This window comes from Chinchilla lanigera, unplaced genomic scaffold (assembly GCF_000276665.1).
Source record: "Chinchilla lanigera isolate Chin_1 unplaced genomic scaffold, ChiLan1.0 scaffold00035, whole genome shotgun sequence".
Lineage (NCBI taxonomy): Eukaryota > Metazoa > Chordata > Mammalia > Rodentia > Chinchillidae > Chinchilla > Chinchilla lanigera.
In genome coordinates, this window is record NW_004955436.1 from 15,729,356 (window position 1) to 15,750,327 (window position 20,972).

A 20,972-nucleotide genomic window follows, 5' to 3' on the forward strand; every position below is an offset into this window, starting at 1 on the left:
TTCTGGGCTAGCTGAACCCCCATCCCTTGAGCTAAACAATGCTTTTTCTTGAGGCTTCATGGCTGCCATGCAACATTATGTGGTGATAGATAACTGATGTCACAGGTATTGGATATGCTACAACTGTGATTGTCTCCTGGTCGCCCTCCATAGCAGGCTCACCTAACTACACATAAACACAAGCTGGCATTATATGTCAGTGTGTCTTGGACCGTATGTTCTTAGGTTTAAGTAGGGTATTAGTGGTGTTTTATTGGATTTTTATTAAGCTCTCAAACAGTGAAATTAGAAAGGTGTCCAGAAGAGTTAGTCTACTGAAATGATGAACGCTTTGGAGAGACAGGGTATCCAACAGCATACTGCATTCTCCTAAAAAAAAATTACAATGATGTATAAGTAACTAAAGGTTTAGCAGAAAAAAGAATCTTTTTCTCTTCTCACTTCCATATTTAACTCCATACACAATAAGTTGTTGGAACTGGTTGTTTCCTTAGGAATTCTTAATGTGAATATTACTTCTCCATGTCAAGAGGTTTACAATGTTAGTGCATCAGAATGTATCAGGTTTACGTTGACAAATTATACTGCAGGCATTTCCCTACTTCACATAAAACTTTATAGAATCGAGTAACATGATTCCTGATGCTGTTTCCCATTGGGTGGCTTTAGAAATTGATTACACAGGCTACCAGAACAGTTACACTCCAGGATACAAACGAAAAGCACATGCGTTGAAAGCCTAAGGCTAAAAGTGGATTTGAAAGCATAACCAACTAAATGCCAGTAACACCTAGTTATGAAAATGAAGGCTGAATAGGCTTTATGTACACATTTTTAGCACCTAACATTTTCTCCTATCAATAAGCTTTTGATCTGTAAAGGAAATTAAGAATTACACTATTATATGCATATGTAAGAGAGAAGAAAGTGAGATAATGAGAATAAAAGGAGAATGGATTAGTGTTTATGAGAAAATACAGGACCACAGGCTTTCCTTACAATTTCATCAATGTACATTCAAAGATGATATTCTATCAGTGAATACAGCAGAATGCCAAAGTCATTTTGTGTTAAAATTACTTTTATTCAGGATGAAAAATACAACATGTAACCAGATTAGATGATATTCTATGATTAGTTTTTTACCACATATTTCAAAAGAACATTATACTTATTTCCCATTGTTGTTACTGCAATATATTTCTTTTTATTATTACTTAGAAGGTTACAATGTAGTGTTTTACGTAGCTTTTCTGTAATAGCAGATAGAGAATATTTTGCATACAAACACAGGCAGAAAAAATTAACACATGACTTCTCAAAGTAATAACAAGGAAGATACCAAATCTACAACCTGGAGTTCTGAGTTCAGGGAATTTGTTTTTCATTAAATAGATGCTTTCTTGGGTATCATATGGCCTGATAAAAGCTCTACACTTTGCAGACTGCAGTGGCATAAAGCTATTTCCAACAGGATGGAGGAAGATGGATTTGAGGTAGAAAGGTGGTCAGTCATGGCTTTCCTCTTATATAAAACATTTTTCTTCTTCTCAAAATATCTATGCTGCAAATAGACACCCTTGCCCCCCAACCCACCCAAACTATTCTAAAAGAATAATAATTTCTAACTTGAAGCCTCCTTCTTGGCCAGATCCCAGTGAAAAAGAACTCAAAGTTACAATGTCCTCATGTTTTAAAAGCACATATGCTTGAATCAAAACACATTATTTTTATTTTTGGTTTCACTACATTTGGTAATTAAGCAACATGTTTACAATGAATCTATTCAATGTTAAATAAAAGAATAGAACCATATACCTAAACTGCACTCAAAGTATGAGGCGGGGTATGCCCATCTAAACATTAATTTCATTTTTCAGTAGAAGTTGTGGCACAGGCTTCTGGAAAACATCCTTTCCAAACACACTGATCAAGTGACAGGAAGTAAGACATCTGCTCATTCATTACAAAGGTAAAATGAGACATGCACTAAATTTGTGTCTGCTTTCAGAAAGAAAGCAACCAAGAGTTACAAGAATTATACAGGACTTGAAAATACAAAAACAAGATTCTCTTCAAAGGGAGCTAAAGATAACAATGTGCTTTTGTCTCATGATAGGTAAAGGTCTGCTGTGTATTTTATGATAAAAATCAAAGACCTAGGGACTAGGAAAGATGGTACTGTTTTGTTTCTGTGTCAAAATAAAAATATGCTTAATGAGCAACCTTTGGTAAAATGATCTTTGAGATTATTATAATGCACTCTATCGTATAGACTGGGATGTGAAATAAATAAAGAAATCAAGACCTACTTATACAGAAAAAAAGGAATAAAAACTGGAGACAAAATACTAATAGACATGCCCTTTAGGCCCACAGGATTTTTTTTTTGGTAGTTACCACTAAGGAAATAAATATATGCTGTCAAATAAAGTTAAACAGTATATTCAAAGCCGATTTGATTGAAATGTATGAACTTTCTAATTTGGCCAAATCATGGGAACAAATACACAGAATCTATTTGGTCACGTGGCTGATGAATTATAAATAACCAAACATAATGGTAAAGGAGTCAAAGAAATAAATGAAGTCATTGCACAAGGTTAACAGGAGCAGTGGAAGGAATGTAAAAATGTGAAGTGGTCTTCTAATTCTTATGCAATTTTTGTCGTGGGTATTAAAAACACAGAATCATATTAGAAAGCCCCCACCCACTTTCCCAATGCTGTACACATTATACAAATCAGTGACAAATGTATTACCATTTCCAAAGACCTCTCTGTTCATTAATTTACAGTTGCATAGAAAGGGAAGAAGAAAACAATAATATATGGTTGTTATAAAAACAAAATATCCTTTTCTCTTTGGATAGTCAGTGTTGTACTCCTTCAGTAGAACACACAGTCAACGCTCAACAGCACATGTCAAGGAGCCATGGAGCTTCGGAGTAAATGAAGTTGGGGTTGGCATTGGCAGGAAAGGGCAACACTGCACGTCAGGAAATGTTGTCTGGCAGGATGAACGCTTCACATGGCCTGCGGGTGAGGAAAACAGTGCAGTCACGACAATATTTGCATGGAGCATTGTGTGTAGCACAGACCTGTCAACTCCTCAAAGAATTAGAAGTGCATCTGTCTGAACCAGGCCAGCCTCATTTGGCTGTGCTCAAAGGGGACCTAAATTCCCATGTGACTTTTGCTCACGGGGATGAGGCCCTTTCTTCTCATCCCAAGGCCATCTTGCATGTTTTTTATGATTGCAGATATCATAGAAAAAAGTCTGCGTGTTTTCTCTCTTGCTCAGCCTGAAACCAAGTTAAAATGGAGAGGGCTTGGCTTCTTCCTGCAGAAAGGAGCAAAGGTAATGTAATGAAACCTGTAGAAGTACTTGTCCCTTGTGGGAGGACTATGACAGGGTCTCCTACAGAAGAGGCGCCCTGACAACTCCAATCTGTCCACCCCATGATGGGATCAAGAGAAAAAGACAAGAAGGCAGGAATTGAAAGCAAAAAGGTGTGCAGAGGTGCCCAGGCAAGAGGACCCAAACCACAGTGGAGGAAGTGGCAGTAACCTTTCCAAGGAAAGGTTGAACAGTGGTTTCTTAAAAGTATCTTGAAGTTAGACACATTTAAAAAATCACTATGAAATAAAATAATCCAAACTGAACTATGCCTCATAGATTGTGAGGAATCCCTCAGGACTCCCACTGAAGACATCCTGTCTCTCAGTGCTCTTTATTTTTATGGAGGACTTCGACATGAAGACTTACTCCCCCTGGAAGTGTGTTGCTAAAGAAGTTGCTGGAAAAGCTGTCCAAGGAACACTCTTCCCAGGTTGACCAGAAGTAGCATGCTCATTGACTCTTGCCTACAGTTCTTCTTCTATAGTAAGCAGGATTCTGTATTCCGTACTCTGAACCCTTTGTTAAGTCTGTTAGCAAGAATAACACTCAGCAAACATTGATGGCAATGTTCACTGAGTTCCAAGCACGTGTTGAGCTACAAGATACTGAGGTGAGGCCCTCACGGTGATGCAGGTATGAGAGACATCTAAACAGTACATGCTAGTTCCTTTCTACCATGAGATCTGTCCAACCAGAGTAAATCCTATGTATTTTGGGAACAGAGAAGGAGAGAAATCAATTCCACTTGTTGTTACACATTAATATTGATAACCAAAGCTTTCATGTCAAAATGAAGGCTTCAAGAATTTTTTTAGTTATTTCTATGTTTTCTATTATCCCTGAAAATCGGATATGTCTGTTCAAGTAGTGCACGATAACTCTCATTGTAGGTCTCAGAATTCTTCAAATTTATGACCAGACAATATTAGTGGTGATACAACTATCTAGAGGAAAAGGTACACTTTTTGTGAATTTCCCATTTGAACCAAGATATGAGAAGTGTTAAGAGGGGGAAATGTCAAAGGGAAAAGAAAATAACAGCAGAAGGGAGGGAGGAAGGAGGGAAAGGGGCATTCCTTAAGGGGTCACATGTTTGTTCTATCCACTAACTTGCTATATTGCCAGGAAGAATTCAGCTAAAAGCTAAAAACAGTAGGACTCTAATATGCCTTCCTGCTTTAAATTCTGAGCACTTGTAAAGTATTCAAGGATTTACAAAAAAACATAGCGTCTCCCTTCCTCGCCCTCCATCGCTCACAGCTTCACCAACACTTTGGGACCATCAGGACTGAAGGCATCACAGCCTTTCTCTTTTTAATGGGCTGCCAAAAAACTGTTCCAGATTCCTGGTCACGCTTTCATCTGCTGCTCTGTGTTCCATAAAGAGATCTGCACTCCCCTCCGTGTGTCTCCACATCCCACCTCCCTAATTCGTGACACCTTTCCTTCCTCACTGCCCTTTGGACCACGTGGTTTCTCATACTCTCCTACGAAGGCTTCCTTCCCAGTGTGTTCTAATTGCTATTAAGATCTCGCTGAGGACAGAGCTTCACAGTAACCCACAGACGTCACATGCTGCTTTTTCTCAGAATCCTCACACACTCAAGAATCTCTTCCTAGGCCTCCTTGAGTAATTCCTTCTTTCCCTTCTCCCTAAAAGCACTCATTTGAATAACATGGCATCAGATGAAAGCTTGTCCAGGACGCAGTCACTCAATGGACCCTTAAGTTACGTTTTGATTTATGAAAGCTACACCCACACAATCTTATCAGCTTTCTTAGTCATTTCCTCAAATGTAGACCATTACCAATACCTGTGACTCCTCTAACATTTCAATTTCAATCATCCCTCCTCTTCTGTCAATCACCTCTAACTTTTCAGCTCACTTTGGCCAGAATGGCAATTTCATCCATTCTTTGATTCTGTAATCCATAGATCCTGGCCTCTTTTTCCCCTCATCTCCTATACAGGACCTTTCTCATTTCTTTCACCACTGAACTGAAGGTTCTAGTTCAATCATTATAGTCGCTTCTTTGCCTCTTCCCTTAAATTGTTCTCCTTGGTTGGCTAAGCCACAACAACAACTTTATCAAATTAAGGGCAATATTCAGGCAACTCTTGTGCTTATGTTTATGGACTTGCTTGTGGCTGGAAGTCAACATCTGACCCTGCAGACTCACCTATTAAATTCATGACTGACATGTTAAGAGATGCCCTTGAATGCTATCTGTTCCTCACACTTTATTTCTGAATGTAATCTCTCTTCTGTTCTTCAAGTATATTCTCAGTTCACACTTCTGGCACCATCTCCCCAACCTCTCACTCTGCTGAAGTCCCAGCTTCTGATTCACTAGGATGACAGATGCAATCAGAAGACATCCATGGCTCTCACTATGGCTCACTACGCTACTTTACACACCTTTGGCTGCTAGCTAAGAACCAGTTTCTTTTGTCAATGGGTAAGTCACGAAGTTCACGGATATGAAGATTACTAATGACTTCATGGAAGAAAATGCTCTCTCGAGAAAGACGAACCATGGCCCTGTGGCACATTATTACCAAGAGTACCTGACCAGGAAAATACTGAAAAACGTAAGCTATAGCTACCAAAAGATCTCAACTAATTTTTAAGTGCAAGACTGAAACTTTTCCCTCCTTGAAGTAACAATCTTTGTACTACTACTTTGGTACCTATCACTTTTTTTCTTTTTTTAGTACATGCTCTGGGATAACGGCATGCAAGGGGGTGCTCAGTCAAATTAATACAGGTAACTTCATATAGTATACAGCATGACATTAGAAAACACAGGATCAAACACATAGTGTTTCTGGTCTGCTTGGTAACTCCCCTCCCTGCCCCCTCCAGATTGACAAACTTGCACAGAATGAATTAACAATTTAAATGTCAAACAAGTTTACTTATTTACAGAGACAATGGAGTGGGACAAAATCAATGGCAGCTAATCTGCTTATTCTAGGTTGGATCAGCAGGAATTGAGCCAATCAGGCCATTAACTCTTACCTGTGGTCTGCTGGGGACGCTTGCTGAAAAGGAAACAAAAGAAATCAATTGAAGGCCCTACTGTTGCTTTCTTGCTTCCAGCATTCATGCATGCAAATGAATGTACTACTCTAAGTAGGATCATAGATCCCTGCTAAACGGACTCTCAAAGAAAATACGGTACAAGCCTCCCCATTCACCTCCCCAATGCTTCAACAAAGGCCAGATTTCCTATTTAATTTCTCACCACCTCCTCTGTGATTTAAAATACAAAAATTCCACCCAAAATAGGCTATCTCTTTCAAATACATAGGCACTAAAACATTCAGTGATCACTTCAGTTTACAAAATATCTCAAAATTTCCTCCTTAAATTATGCCATGTATTTGACATATACATCAGAACAAAACAAATTCTGTACATTTTACTGACGAGTGCAAATTCTGACCCAGCAGCCCACCGGGGAATGAGTGTCTGGTTTCTGCCACTCTCCACTTACCCTCGCCCGGAAGTTGTAGGTAGATGGTGGCTATGGGCTTGCATCAAAGGGCTGCCTACTCCTTGCCAACAATAACACCAGGTAACAGTAATGTTTTTGGTGGGCCCAGAAAGAGCACTGGAGTAGTCAGAGTAGAGCGTCTAATTAACCTCTGCATCCAGGTACTTCACCAGTGAGGCTGATCTGACCTGGCGGGCTTTTCGAGGGTAGCCAAATTTCATCTCCCTCTCAATCCCAATCACACTGAACACAGGAGGGAAAAACAGGAGCTCACTTCCGTAATAACGGCAACATCTGCTCTTGGTCAAGTAAGAACTCTTTCTAATCATTTAGTCTGTTGCACTGTTCCATCTCTCATTTCTCTATGCGGGCTGGAGGTGGGGATAGGGGGATGTCAGCGACCGCACACTGGGTACTAGCTACTCTGTGAGACAAAACAAGAAGGTGTGAAGTAGAGACTCCCTGGAGTTTGGAGGGAAAGTATGAGTCCTTGTGTTTGGGGAAGAATCACACTAAAGCAAGCCTAGTCTTGCCAGATAAAAAAGTTCTATCACACAAAAAGAGCAGACTTCCATGTGCACGTGAGCCACACTCCAGAGATTCCTGGGTTGAATTATTACCAAGTTCACTCTTTCTAAATGAAGCAGAGGTATGCTTCTTTTGTAAGTAACAACTATAACAAATGCCTAAACCCTGCACAGAAGTTTGATCCATTTTGCTCCAAACCAATACTTTTAACCTTACAACTTTTTAACAAATAAAAGGTTATAGATGCTCCCCTGAACAAATATATAAATACATATTTAAAAGAAGAACAGGAAATCACTGTGTTTCAGTAGGGTTTCAGTTTTTGATGAATACCATTTAAGTTTAGCAAACACAGGCAATTCACAGTGGAAACACGCTTGTGGAATAACAGTAATTTTAAAAGCATTTGTCGATCTGTCAGCAAAGCTATGTGGCTTACTACCAGCATCCCGTATATATGAAGGACTTCAATGAAATAAAAGAGAACAAATATTTTTCACTGAAAAAAGAAATGGTTACAGCAGAGGAGATTTTAGTATGTACATTACTTAATTGGCAGTAAAATTAAATTCCCTTCATTAACTATGTCAGAAAGACATGGCAATGTCTGCTCCTCCGCTTTGAAATTCTATACCATTTTAAAAAGTTTGCACAAAAGCAATAATTGAAAGATGCTATGACAACCATTGGGATATTAATTCAAGTTGCAGGAACTTTAAAGTGTTACATACAACACAGTTAAAACCAGAAAGTCATGCTAAAGTAAGCAATCTATGCAATTAGAATTTATGAATAGTTTCATTTAAATTCCAAGACTGCCAGGAGTAGAAATTCATTCGTGGCCATGCTAATTTTTAATCCACAAAGGATCAAAGTCAAGACGAACATGCATATCAATTCGTCCTAGGCTGGTGACAACCAATTTTAAAATTCTCATTAGTTATACAGACTCAAGAGACTGGCTTGGCCTTGGGCGGGTGCCAATCCGATTTGTTTAGATGTCCTCCAAAGGTGGTCCAGTAAGCCTTGGGAATTGTGAGGCCTTAAAATATCTGCTAGCTGAGCAACAAGAGGAGAGCTAAAGCAAATGACTTCTACAGCACCTTCTGACTGTTACCTGGGAAAATTTCAACAACTCAAATTCCCAGTGTGAAAATGTAATCATTTAGCAATTTATCCTGTTTTCATTTGAGAAATACGTATTAGGCAACAAGTCTATTCCATGTACTGATCATTATACATTCATTTTTAAAAGATTGAATGATTTCCGACAATTTAAAATATGTATCAATTTTATAAACCAGTCAACTAAGCTTTTTTAAGTGGGAAATTATCACTACCTTGGAGATTTTCATATTATTAAAGCAAAATATGAGTATCAAAAAGAGTAAACTAAACTCAAACTAACAGCACAACTTTCAGAAGCATAGATGTTATAAATATTTGTGGATATGCAAATTTAAGACTAGAAGAACACAAAGCCAGCTTCCTACTCAGGTATCTCAGGGTTCCATCAGCTATTCCCTAAACCTGAGTAATTAATAATATTCCAACTCAACAAGAACTTTAAACTTGCCATTAAAAGGGGGATTATAACATAAAATAAACTCATTTACCTTTTAAGATTCATTTCTTTTCTATAGCTATGTTTTCAATTGTTCTCTATTATTTTAATCACATTCATTTATATTTATTTTTAATTGTATTCTTAAAAGTGCTTTAGAAAATGAAACTTGTAAAGACTCTTCAATTTGTGGCATAGAAATTTTAATTGGAAATTATCCATTTCATATTCATTATAAGGTATAAACATACTTCTGCCAACTGATTTTTAAATTGAAAATGCCCACCATGACATTTAAATGTAACCTAAACAGAATTGAATTTACACAATTTGTTCTTTAATTATCATTGTATTTAGGTGTATGTCAAACTAAATAGTAATGCCTTATAAAATTTTGATTTTGAAACTCTGACTTATGAAAAGTATAATGATGTCTTGTCTAGCCATTAAATACGATAATCCCAACTTCTAAAATAAAGTTCAACCTTGAATGATAATCAATATAAAAGACTGAATCGGTTTCTCTATTAAGGTAGTTTAAATAGTCCAGAAAGTAAGCAACAATCTAACAGCACGCAGGCACCAAATGGCTTCAGTCAAAATAGTGTGTGTGTGTGTGTGTGTGTGTGTGTGTGTGTGTATTGGTCTGCACACATATTCATGCATATGCTTTCGGGGGAATGAATGTGGGGACTGATACACATTAAATTACACAAACTTTAAGCTACGAGTATGAGAATTACAAGTGAAAACCGGAGAAATGACATGCTCACAAATATAAAAAGATGTATTTATGTGCTTGATAATATATGATTTAGGCTAACAGTCCTGAAAATCCAGAGAAGAATATAAGTTAAATAGTTAAGTCCTGCTATTAATGGCATATTTAAAACTACAGGGTGGTATGAAATGAAGGTAAATTTTGTAATCACATCAATATATCTTATTTAACTCTACTACTAATAATTGATAGTATCTTTCTCCTCCTTTAGGATATATTTTCTACAGAAATGGTGATGACAGAAATAGGCAACAACAGAGGCTGTGATTTTTATAAAGTCTTAGTTTAATGTCTGTCTAGTTTTAAAATCAGTTTGGGAGGATATTGCCCTAAGTTATAAATGATGCATTCTTACTCTTTAGAAGATTATTTACAATGTAATGGTGGTATCAGTGTATGTATCTATGTACAGAGAGACTTTCTGTTCGAAACCGTTGAGGTCTCTCAGGTGAGAGCTCAGCAGAAATTGCAAGGTGGCAAAATGCCCAAAATATTTGGGAAAAATAATCAATAAATTAGAACCATTATATAATTTCTCCTGGGATTTGGAGTACTTTTATTTGGTGATTTTCTGGCTTTTAGTTGCTCATAAAGAAAATTCACAGAGTCATGATTTGTGATGCCTTAAATTATTTGGCTTTTACACAGTGATTACTTTATTCCATGAAAAAAAGAAGTAAGTCAAAAGAAAGGAAAATCTGAAAATAATCCCTTTCTGCACCACAACCTGATGGCATCCGATAACAGTATCTTAAAGAAAAGAGAGGGAGTTACATTAGGAAGGCTATTTTCCTGCCTTATTTGGCATGCGCTAAAAGCTGTCCTTTGAAGTAATACCAGCTTCTTATGATAGTTTGCACTGAAGAGCATAATTTCTTCTTAGAATCAGACATTATTTCATTCATTTTCATTTTATCACTTTTAAGGCATATTGCAAAATTTCAAAGAGCGGGATCATGCTGTCACTACTCCCAAGTGATGTGATGGTATCTAGTTTGAGCTACATTCTCTTTGTCAAAATATATAATGTTTGCCTTATTCTCCAATAATACTCAATGCTGTTTCCAATATCAGCTTTTGCTATCTTGTGAAAGAAGACAAAGAGCTATTTGTAGAAAAAGGGGGAAGGGCAGGAAAAACATGGTGGTGTTGATCCAGCCTCTTGTACTCACAGCAGCAAGATGGAAATGTGTTGTTGATCTGCTCCATGACCTCCGTGAGGTCAGTGCTGGTGTCATGAGGCGGGGCCAGCAGGTCCTCGGCAGCTGTGACAGCACAGAAAAAACAACAGGCCTCTTGACATTAATGTCCAGCTTGCAACAACTCAACATCAGGATAAACTACCCTCTCCAGCCTCAAATGGGTCTTTGACATTAATGTCCAGCTTGCAACAACTCAACATCAGTATAAACTACCCTCTCCAGCCTTCAAATGGAAATGGGTCTCATTGAAAAGGATGATTTCAGGAGGAAATATCAAAGACATTTTTGCCTTCATTTCATGGTAATGACAAAAATGTGAAATGGCTAAAATGGATAAAAGTTTGTGTAGAAAGACTCTATGCAGCAAGGGAAATATAGGACTGAGAAATAATGTAGTCATTGAGCTCCTTCTTTCTTTTAGAGGACAGGCAGGTTTGGTTTTTTTTTTGTTGTTGTTGTTGTTTTTCCGGTACCAGGAATTGAACTCACAACCTTGCACTTGCCAGGCAGGTGCTGTGCTGCTGAGCTAAATCCCCAGCCCCTCCTTCTTTCTTTTTGGAGATTCCAGTGTGCTCTAGCTTATTCTGCCACAAAGGACAGGTATGTGATGAGGTTCCACAAATAAATTACATTAGTCACAGTCTACAGTCTTCCGCAGAATTTCAGAGACTGAATTTCATCCATATCGAAACTTCATTCCTTGATGCCTAGAGAGTCCTTCCTGGCATGAGTGACAGGTCCTCCTCTGACCACTGATGGTCTTGGATGGGATCTCTGCCCCAGAGCACAGAAGAGGAAATGTCCACTGGGACTAGGACAGATAAGTGGATGAAAGAGCTCTCCGACTTTGGCAGGGAAAATGATAACATTTGCTGTAATCGTCTTCACTATTATGTTTTGAACACAAATGTGCAAATTTTAGAGACATTTTTTTTGAAAAAGGATCATTCTCAAAACAAACAAAAAATTTAATTTCTTGTTCATTCTAAAAGGAAAGAGCATTTTTCATTTTCTGCTGAAATCCAATCCACTCCGACACATTATATGAGCAAGTTACATTATAGCTTATTATCCTAAAACGCTTGCTTTTCTGAGATTGTTAAAAGGGAGCTGCACGCGTTTCAGACTGCAGAGAATGCTCTTGCATGCGCTAAGGCTTCCATGCGGGAGAGTGCGACTTAAAATGAAAAGCAAGCAAATGGCAATGTACAAAGCAGACCAAACGCAGTGGCTGCATCTGGGGACACTGACCTGACTGCTGAAACTGCTGGCCTGGGTCTGGGATCGGCGAGTAGCTCAGTGCAGAATGCTGAGGCGAAGCCCAGGGGGAGACGCCATTGATTCGGGAATCAGATTCGGGCTGGAATCAGAAGGGAATCAAACAGCGTTAAAGGACAGCACTTCCCTTTTAACTTCTTCTCCCCACCATGGATATAAAGGAGGGACGAGTCTCTGCTTTGAGGCACTTCCCAAAACCTTTAGCATCTGTTGGGTGGAGGCACTAGGACTTCACTTGCGTACCAAGGGTCCTTTCTCTTTCCACGTTACACCTTGAAGAGTTCACTTGGTTATATTTTAAGATTTATTTATCAATATAATTTCCATCCCTTTATTTTTCTATTACTTCTTCATCAACAAAGAAAGCTTAGAAACATTCTTCATTCATCTTTCAAAAATTAACCCTGGACTACATGTATGGTAAATTTATCAAACTTCAAAACTAGCGCATATTTAAAAGTAATAATGGAGAGAGTGAAGCCTGATTTTAGATTCACTTGCCAGTTACTTGAACTCAAATCCTAACTCTGCCCCTCAGAAGGGGTGCAACTGTGGGCAGATGATATAAACTTTTGTGTCAGAGATTCTTTATTTTTAAAATGGATCTGATGATAACAGTGCCCACAGCACCAAATTTCGTAAGGAGAGTGATGAATAAGTATTGCTAGAGTGATCTGGACAGTGTGACACTACCAACACTTTGTAAGCGCACTCCTGCATAAATCTTTGAAATGGTGACGGATATGTCAACAAGGATATGGTAAAATTAGAAAGGGAGATCCACTGTATAGGGAATACGGAATCTCGTATTTGTGCAGATTTTTCCATTAAGTCCGTATTAGTTGAAGTCTGATAGCTTTGCCTGTTTCTACTGTCAGAGCTGAATTTTTCATCTACTTCTGGCATTCATGCTAAATCATTAAGAGATAAAAAGAGCTCCATGGCCTGGGATGTTTGGAGGCATTTGGACATCAGCCATCTCCAAAAGCATTACTGTGCAATTCTAAGGCACATGAGCTATTAGGCAGCTCTGTCTAATGGGATGGAGCAGAAGCGGGAGGGAAAGCAAGCAGAAAGCCTTTAGCCCCCCTAAAGCGGCAATAAGCTATGAAAATAAAGGCTTCAAGCACAGCTCCCTTCTGCAGTGATTCTGTGTATACGCTAAGTTGCTAACGCACACTTCTCATTCTAAAAAAGAGATTGTACAAGAAAATTCATCCCTCATTCAGGCACCATTCAGAAACTTCAAGTTCATGATACAAGCAAAGTAATTTTTCAATACACATGCCTGGCACCGAGGTTAAAAATCGAACATTCTGGGCCAGGGATTTAGCTCAGTGGCACAGTGCCTGCCGGGCAAGTGTGAGGTCCTGAGTTCAATTCCTAATACCCTCCCTCCCCCAAAATCAAACATTCTGAGATCTTAACAGAAAGCTCGGTCTTGGGTCACTCTTTTTTTTTTCTTTTTGGGTATATATGCTGCTGAAGCGAGGACGGGGTCACTCTTGAGGAGCTGTTATTTTCTACAGACACAGAATTTGGAGGTCCTCAAACAAACCTTTCACAAAGCTGTGTCACAAAACTTCTGAAAAAATGGTAGACACAGAGAAAAGTATATAGTAAAAGTGTAAGGAGAGACCCGTGGGCCACATTGTAGTTGTAACACAGAAATTATAATGTTTTGAAAGATTCTGACAAGTCAAAAGGCACTGATGCCAACTGTGACAGAACGCACTTCTAAAAGTTGAGCCAATCACACCAGAAGGAAAAGTAGCTTCTGCTTTGATCCAGTGCATCATTTCTGGAGAAAAGCATCTCTATTACACTATCAAGGGGCCTCCCAGTGCACAGACTGGAGAAAAAGACAGAAGATGATTCGAATGCCGATGTTAAGGATTCTTCAAGCAACAAGCTCCCTGCCCCTTGGCAGGGATTCTACCCTATGTAGAGGCACAGTTCTGTGGCGTGACTCCTGCTCTTCAAGGTTATGTGTAACCATGTGTATACACATGCTGTGCTTTATAGATGATATGATTCTATTACACGTACTTGTTACTCATGAAACCATGTCGTTGTTCTAATAAGACTCTAATAAGACTGCAGGCAGCAGAAAGGCAGACGCTGGCTCTCTTATAAACCAAAGAACACTGATTTTTAAAATTGCAAGTTGCTACCCACTGAATCATAAAATCGATTTAGTAGGTTCTGATCGGCATTAAGAAAGCAACATAATACCGACTGAAGAAAAGAAAAAGAAAAAGAAAGAAAGGAAGGGGGAGGGAAGGAAGGAAGGAAGGAAGGAAGGAAGGAAGGAAGGAAGGAAGGAGGAAGAGAAAGGGAAGGAAGGACGGAATTAGGAAAATATGAGAGATGGTATTTCTTTAAAAAGTCACACTACTTTGCATTTACCTTACATTTATGGTTCATCACAACATATATTATATTTGCCACTTTCAAGAAAGCTTGTAAGCAATTGCCATAAAACTCGGTCCAGTGTTAGGAAATGCTAGTAGCAAACTAATAACCATCTGTTACTCCATTTCTTAAAAATAGGAAATAGTGATTTGGGGTGTGAGCTCTCTTGGCTCACCGCAGGAAAGCTTCAGAATGCGGGTTTCAGGTTACTTGCTCGCGCTTCATTTCCACAGCCGCTGCGCACATGCACTGTGGGAAGATGTGTATGTCACAGGATCTTTTCTGCCACACTATTCTGAGCTGACATAGATCTCAGTGCTACAGAAGAAGGAATTCTACTGTAAACTGGGGAAACACATTTTTTTGTGCCAGTGAGCGTTTAACATGTGCACGTAAAAGGGATTTCTAAGCTAGTCTAACTGAAACACACTACGACGGTGGGAATTCCCCTTTACTTCTCCTGATGCCGGCGGGGGTCACCAGGAGGGAAGTGACCGCTGAGGACTGCACACCCTACCTGCTCTAGCAGCTGCCGTAGGCGGTGCAGCTGCGACTCCAGCTGTTTGTTGTGATCTTCTAAAATCTGCATCCTCGCCTCCAGCCGACCTTTGTGCTGCCGAAGGAGCTTTGCTTCTGCTATAAGCTCTGAGTCCTCTGCGGTGTGGTGCGGAGATACAATCGAGTCTGGCGGGGACCCGACGGGAAGCCCCCTCCTCAGGTGCTGCTCCTTCAGCTGCTCGTACTCCACCTGCAGATTCCTAATACAAAGAAGGCAAGCATGGAATTGCTATGGGGTATGCTGCCTTCTCTCCCAGAGTGTCTATCAGCTCCAAATTTAGCTTGGGCTGCTGTTTCCTCTCAGGTGAAGGCGTGCCATAGCAATGAAATGACAAAGCAGGGAGAGGACCACCAGAGCTTTGGGCAAGTGTTCTAACAGGCAGCAACCCTGAAGCCCCCCGACACGGCTGGATTCGCAGCCTTCATCCCAGCTTGTTAGGGTCCTCTAAGTCTGGACTCCACCACGACATCTTGGACAACCACTCTGGACCTTCCCATGCAAGAAAAGGTGACATACTCTGTGCCCCCAGGCCTAGCCCACCTCTGTTCTTCCTCCAAGTCTGCAATGATACGCTCCAGCTCGCCGCGCTCTTCCCGCTCCACAGACTTCAGGATCTGAGCCGGACTCTGTGGCTGGCTCACTGGGGACTCGCCTCCGAGGGTCTGGCAATACTGCTGGATGAGGGCATGCTCGTCCTCCCTGGAGGGACATAGGACATGGACACAAGAGCTCAGGGCTGGGTAGCATGGTCTCTAGAGGTCCAGGAAGTAATGGGGAATGATGCTCAGGGTTGGTGGCTAGGCCAGTTTGTCCTAGAGCTCAGTGTCTCCATGATGTGCCTGTTAAGACTCTAGCAACGTATCCATCTGACAACTCACACTTCATGCTTGTCTTCTTTTTTTGTTTTGTTTTGTTTTGTTTTTTGTCTTTTTTTGAGACAGGGTTGCGCTATGCAGTTTAGGCTGGCCTTAATCTCACTTTGTAGCCCAGGCTGGTCTCGAACTCACCATGATCCTCCTGCCTCAGCCTCCCGAACATTTATTTCTCACAAATCTCACAGGAGATTTTATTCAGCACAGAGAATAAAATTAAGGCACAATGGTTAATGCAAGTAAGGCTAATAAGTTAATGTGAGACTTAAATAGTTAATATAAAATATTAAATTGTTAACATAAAAGATATAGGTAAAAGCATTCATTGAATGCCAAGAGTCCATTAAGAGATCACTGGGAAAGGAGATTTAAAAAGGAATTAAGATGTATTATGTACAAATATCAGTTCCTTATAGGGAACGTAAGCAATAGCACTACAAACATGTACTAATAAAAAATTATACACAAAAAAGATCATTGAGAAAGAGTTAGTTGAATTCCTTGTCTTTAGCATTTGATCGTAAGTAATCTTGAAACATTCTATAATCCACAGGATGCTATAATCTTTATAGTCTTTTATTTCAATAACTCAGCACAAATGATAACTGTACATATTTATAAAGTAGCTACAGATATTTTATGTGGTATTATCAGCAAGTAATTTTTAGGACCAACCATTCTGAATTAAAACATAAACTACATTCAGGGCACCAGCTCTCTTTCTTGTGAGTCTGATACTAAAGTCCAGCCCTGTGTTATCACAGTTTACTCTCACGAAGAGTGCACTGGAATTCCATCTACAATTGAGCCAGTTCTACAAAAAGGTTTGCTCTGAGTGCTGCGATCCAAGAAAAACGTGGGCACTCTGCTTGCTCAAAGCAGACCTTGGTGATTTACTTCGCTTTCACCGTTCTCTCTCCCCTTTCCTGTTTTCAGATTATCTGTCTGTCTGTATCTAACTCTACACTTGCCTATGTGTGTATGTATGCATGTGTATGTATATATAGCCACAGATATGTACGTGCACATATATAAATGTGTGTGTGTATTTTTAAATAAAGATCATACACTTTGGTTGAGAATAGTACAAGCATAGACACAATAGAAACACAGATTCATCTCCTCACCTCTGACCTCCATCAAAGAGTTTTAAAAGGAGCTGGGCTGGAAACCTTACCACAAAGTGAAAAACCACAAATAAGGCACATGGATGCCCAGCCTGACAGATCTAGCCAACCTGCAGCCCATATATTTTTTCTGCTCTCTTTCAAAAAGAAGTTATAATAAAAATATTTTTAAAAGGAAGTTTTGTTATTTATAGGAGTTAACGATATTACATATTTTATATGCAGCTCAAGACAATTCCCCTTTATTAATTACAAAAAAGTTGAGTGTGCGTGGGACAGGAGGGGCCACAAGCCTGGACGGACTGAAGCAGCCGATGGCATCGTTCCCAGAGGTGGGCTCCTTCTGCTCCTTCCCCTGAAGAAACTGTTGCACCGCTGGGAGAGGAATGAAGGGGCCTCTACGAGACTCCCAGGCTTGCTCTGAGGTTTAAAGGCTGAGAGGAGGAGGAACTGCACTAGCAATGTAGAGCAGCTGCCTTTGGAAACAGACTCCAAGTTCCTAGGTTGCTCATGTAGAAAGAGAAATCTTGGAGGAGACCCGGGGGAAGACGGTACTTTCCGTCAGGAAGTAAATGGCAGCACTCTAGACCTCTAACTATCATGAGGAGGCAGAAGCAGGCTACGAGACCCACAGACACACACCGGGGGCCAGCAGCTGGCTACAACGGATCACAAGCGGTGCTTAGAGACGCATCCTTCACTTTGTGTGCAGACAGGCAATCAGGGAAGATAAAATGTACAGGATTAACACAGGGACAGGACAAATAGATATGGTACAAAGATATAGTGAGTGCAGTATAAAGTAACTGCAAACCAAGAATACAGCAGAACATTTTGCAAATATTTCTCAGGCTGAAAAAGAATGTAGAGTAGGAGCTAAAAAGATGGAGTATCCAAAAAGAAAAACATTCATAAATATCCCAGTAAAATTTCTGTATCTTAAGGATACACCAAACAATCAGTCAGCCAGAGATCACAACAAAACAGTAAATCATTTGCAAAGGAAGACGAAGATTTAGCCTCCTATAGTCCACAATATTAAATGTTCAAAGATGATAGGGCCTGGCTGGAGTCCTAACCCAGTCATTCATATGACCAGCCAGATTATTCATTTGTACAGGTAAAACACTTTGTCTACATGGCAAAAGAAAAAAAGAACAAGTCAGGAGATATAAAATAGAACAGAAACATACAGTAATGTCAGGTGTTAAAATAAATGTAGGGTGAGCTGATTCTTATGTGGATTAAAAAAGTTATTATACCTATAAATCATATACTGAAAAGAAAAGGATAAAAAACTAAGTAGAAGTTTAAGAAAAAGTAATACAAGGACCTCACATATAAAAAGAAAACTGGGATCCCATAAGCTACCTGGCTGATCTCACAGCCATGATTTGATCAGGGATTTGGGTACAGAGCTCACCTGCTATCATAAGATAGCTTTATCGAACAGGGATAGAGCTCAGCAGCACAAGTGCCTGCCTGGCAAGCTCAAGGTCCTGAGTTCAATTCCCGGTACCAAAAATACAAAATAAAACAACAAAAAAAGCCACCTTTAGACCCCTTATGCCCTTAGAGCATTAATGCAAACACTTGGTCTTAGGGATTAGATAACATTCAGTATTATGTAATATAAACTAAATGTTTGTTTTAAAGATTTGAGTACTACAAAACCAGTCAAAATTTGTTTAGGAAATATTCTGTCATCAACATTTACAAAGATTCATTTCTTTTGAGAAGTTCATGCGGTTTATAATATCATTATAATTATCACTGCAACTAACGTTACTTTCTTTTATTAAGGTGTCTGGAAAAACACTAAAGCAATTTTTATAAAAATAAGACCTTATAGATAATTTATATATTACATGTAATTTTAGTCAACTGTTTTTCACAGATTATTAGGTCTAAAATTAAATATAAAAATAGATACATTCTAGTTCTGAATACATATAATGAAGACCAAGAACACACTCTTTAATTGCAATAGTACTTGACATACTAGATTAGGGTTATTAAACAGCAATAGTATGTCTTATGCTAAAATAGGAAATATTTCAAAACTAGGTCTGTACCAAGAAATACGATTAGAGGAAGTACAATTGTACTATTATTTGTCACACATAGTAAATATAAGCTAGATTACAAAATTAGTACTTATCAGGTGACAAGAGAACTGTGATTCACCCAATGACCTTTGGAAAGTTGGAGAGACTAAATAAAAATACAAGTTTCCTTCTTTTTGAGCACTGCTCTGTTCCAGGTTTCAGAACTGCAAAGACCAATGTTAGCGTAAACCACATCTAGACTTCCCCTTTGATCTTTTCACATAAAACAGTGTCACCCAGGGCAAAGGCAGATGGAGTGAGACGTTCTGAAGGCCTAAGGAACCATCCCCCTTCTACTCCGGCCTGAGACTCCCCAGTATTATCTGGAGTCTTACCCCTTCCTCAAATGTAGTTGCTCAATGCTTCCTTCAAAGACTCTTTATATCCGTAAAATTAACGCCCCCTTACATTGCCCAGAGTCAGACTTTCAGAGAATTAGGAGTCCTGGCGATTGGGTATAAAGCTGAGGTCAAAGCTGTTTAAGCTATGGGATTAGCAGCCCGTCACACATGGAGGTGCAGAAAATAAAGAGCTCCATGGAAGAAGAAAGCTGTAGGGGATGCGACATGACCAGTACTAGGGAAGCAGAAAGAGTCAGGCTACAGGAAGGGTGGCCATTGCATATGACACACATGACTCAAAGGGCTTTGGAGAACTCAAAGGTAAAGTTGAAATCTGGTTCTCAACTTTATTACCTAATAGCATGAAACTTTTTTTTCTTGCCAAAAGGCTGAGATCACTCAAAGCCCAATTTAAGAGACTGATCACATAGGTGGTTGAATTGTAGACTCTTCTGAAAATCCACTTAGGTTTCAAATATGAAACAGGGCACGAATACAGAATGGGCAGGAACAGGAAGGGACAGTGACAACCTCCTGGTAGACTGGATGGATCTACAGTGGTTCTGCATCTCCCTCAGCATCTCACACAGGAAAGCCTCCCTCCTTCCCCTGGTACACAGTGGCAGGGCCGGAAGTGCTCACGCCTGGAGCCAGGATGCTTGGGGCTGATCCGCTACGTTACTTCCTGACCCTAAGACCCAGGGCGAGCCTCCTTCCTTCCCAGGGCTGCTATTCACTCACCTGGAAATGGTGCTAATAATGGGGACAAGACTTTTACCTCCAAGGAGTTCGATGACAATTCTGTAGGGATGGGCAAAGGACACAGCGGAGTGCTGGCCCTGGGCATGCTCCATACCAAGGAGGAGCCGGGGGCTGTCTTGGAACCCTCACCATTATTATTCAAAAGAAACCCAACATATCCTTCTTGGAGCAGCTTGAAAAAACAAAAAACTTCGAGAGCTGCCTAGGAGCAAAGTGAGGAGTTCAAGAAAGAGAAAAGTTCCAAAGAATACTGTGGAATTTGTTAACATATCGTTTTTTGCTTAATGCATATTTTGAGTGGGTTTGCAATCTTTTCCAGACCCCTTCCCCCCCAACCAAATGTGGGCATTGAAGGCTATAGACTTGGCACGTCTTTCCTTATGCCAAGCATGATTATAATTGTGTTTATCATTATGCTGGGCTTAAGGAAACCCAGAGTGCCAAGGAGCACCATGAACTGCCCTGTCCTGACACATTAAACAACCCAGCCCAATACTTGTGGAAGGAACGAATGAATTTTGAATGAGATTTG

General features: G+C 39.7%; 1 protein-coding gene across 5 annotated transcripts in view; it reads right to left on the bottom strand.

Annotated features, from left to right (window-relative positions):
- Positions 1–1,060: 1,060 nt before the first annotated feature.
- The window catches only part of Utrn (utrophin), a 506,964-nt gene continuing 487,052 nt past the window's right edge, over positions 1,061–20,972 (bottom strand). For all 5 annotated transcript variants that reach the window (XM_005389232.2, XM_005389234.2, XM_005389233.2 and 2 more), the window contains 6 exons: positions 15,771–15,929; positions 15,189–15,429; positions 12,230–12,338; positions 10,949–11,041; positions 6,426–6,448; positions 1,061–3,035 (listed from right to left, as the gene is read on the bottom strand). In XM_005389232.2, coding sequence (XP_005389289.1) covers positions 3,027–3,035; positions 6,426–6,448; positions 10,949–11,041; positions 12,230–12,338; positions 15,189–15,429; positions 15,771–15,929 — 634 coding nt within the window. In that variant the 3' untranslated portion in view covers positions 1,061–3,026. The remainder of the gene's footprint in view (positions 3,036–6,425; positions 6,449–10,948; positions 11,042–12,229; positions 12,339–15,188; positions 15,430–15,770; positions 15,930–20,972) is intronic.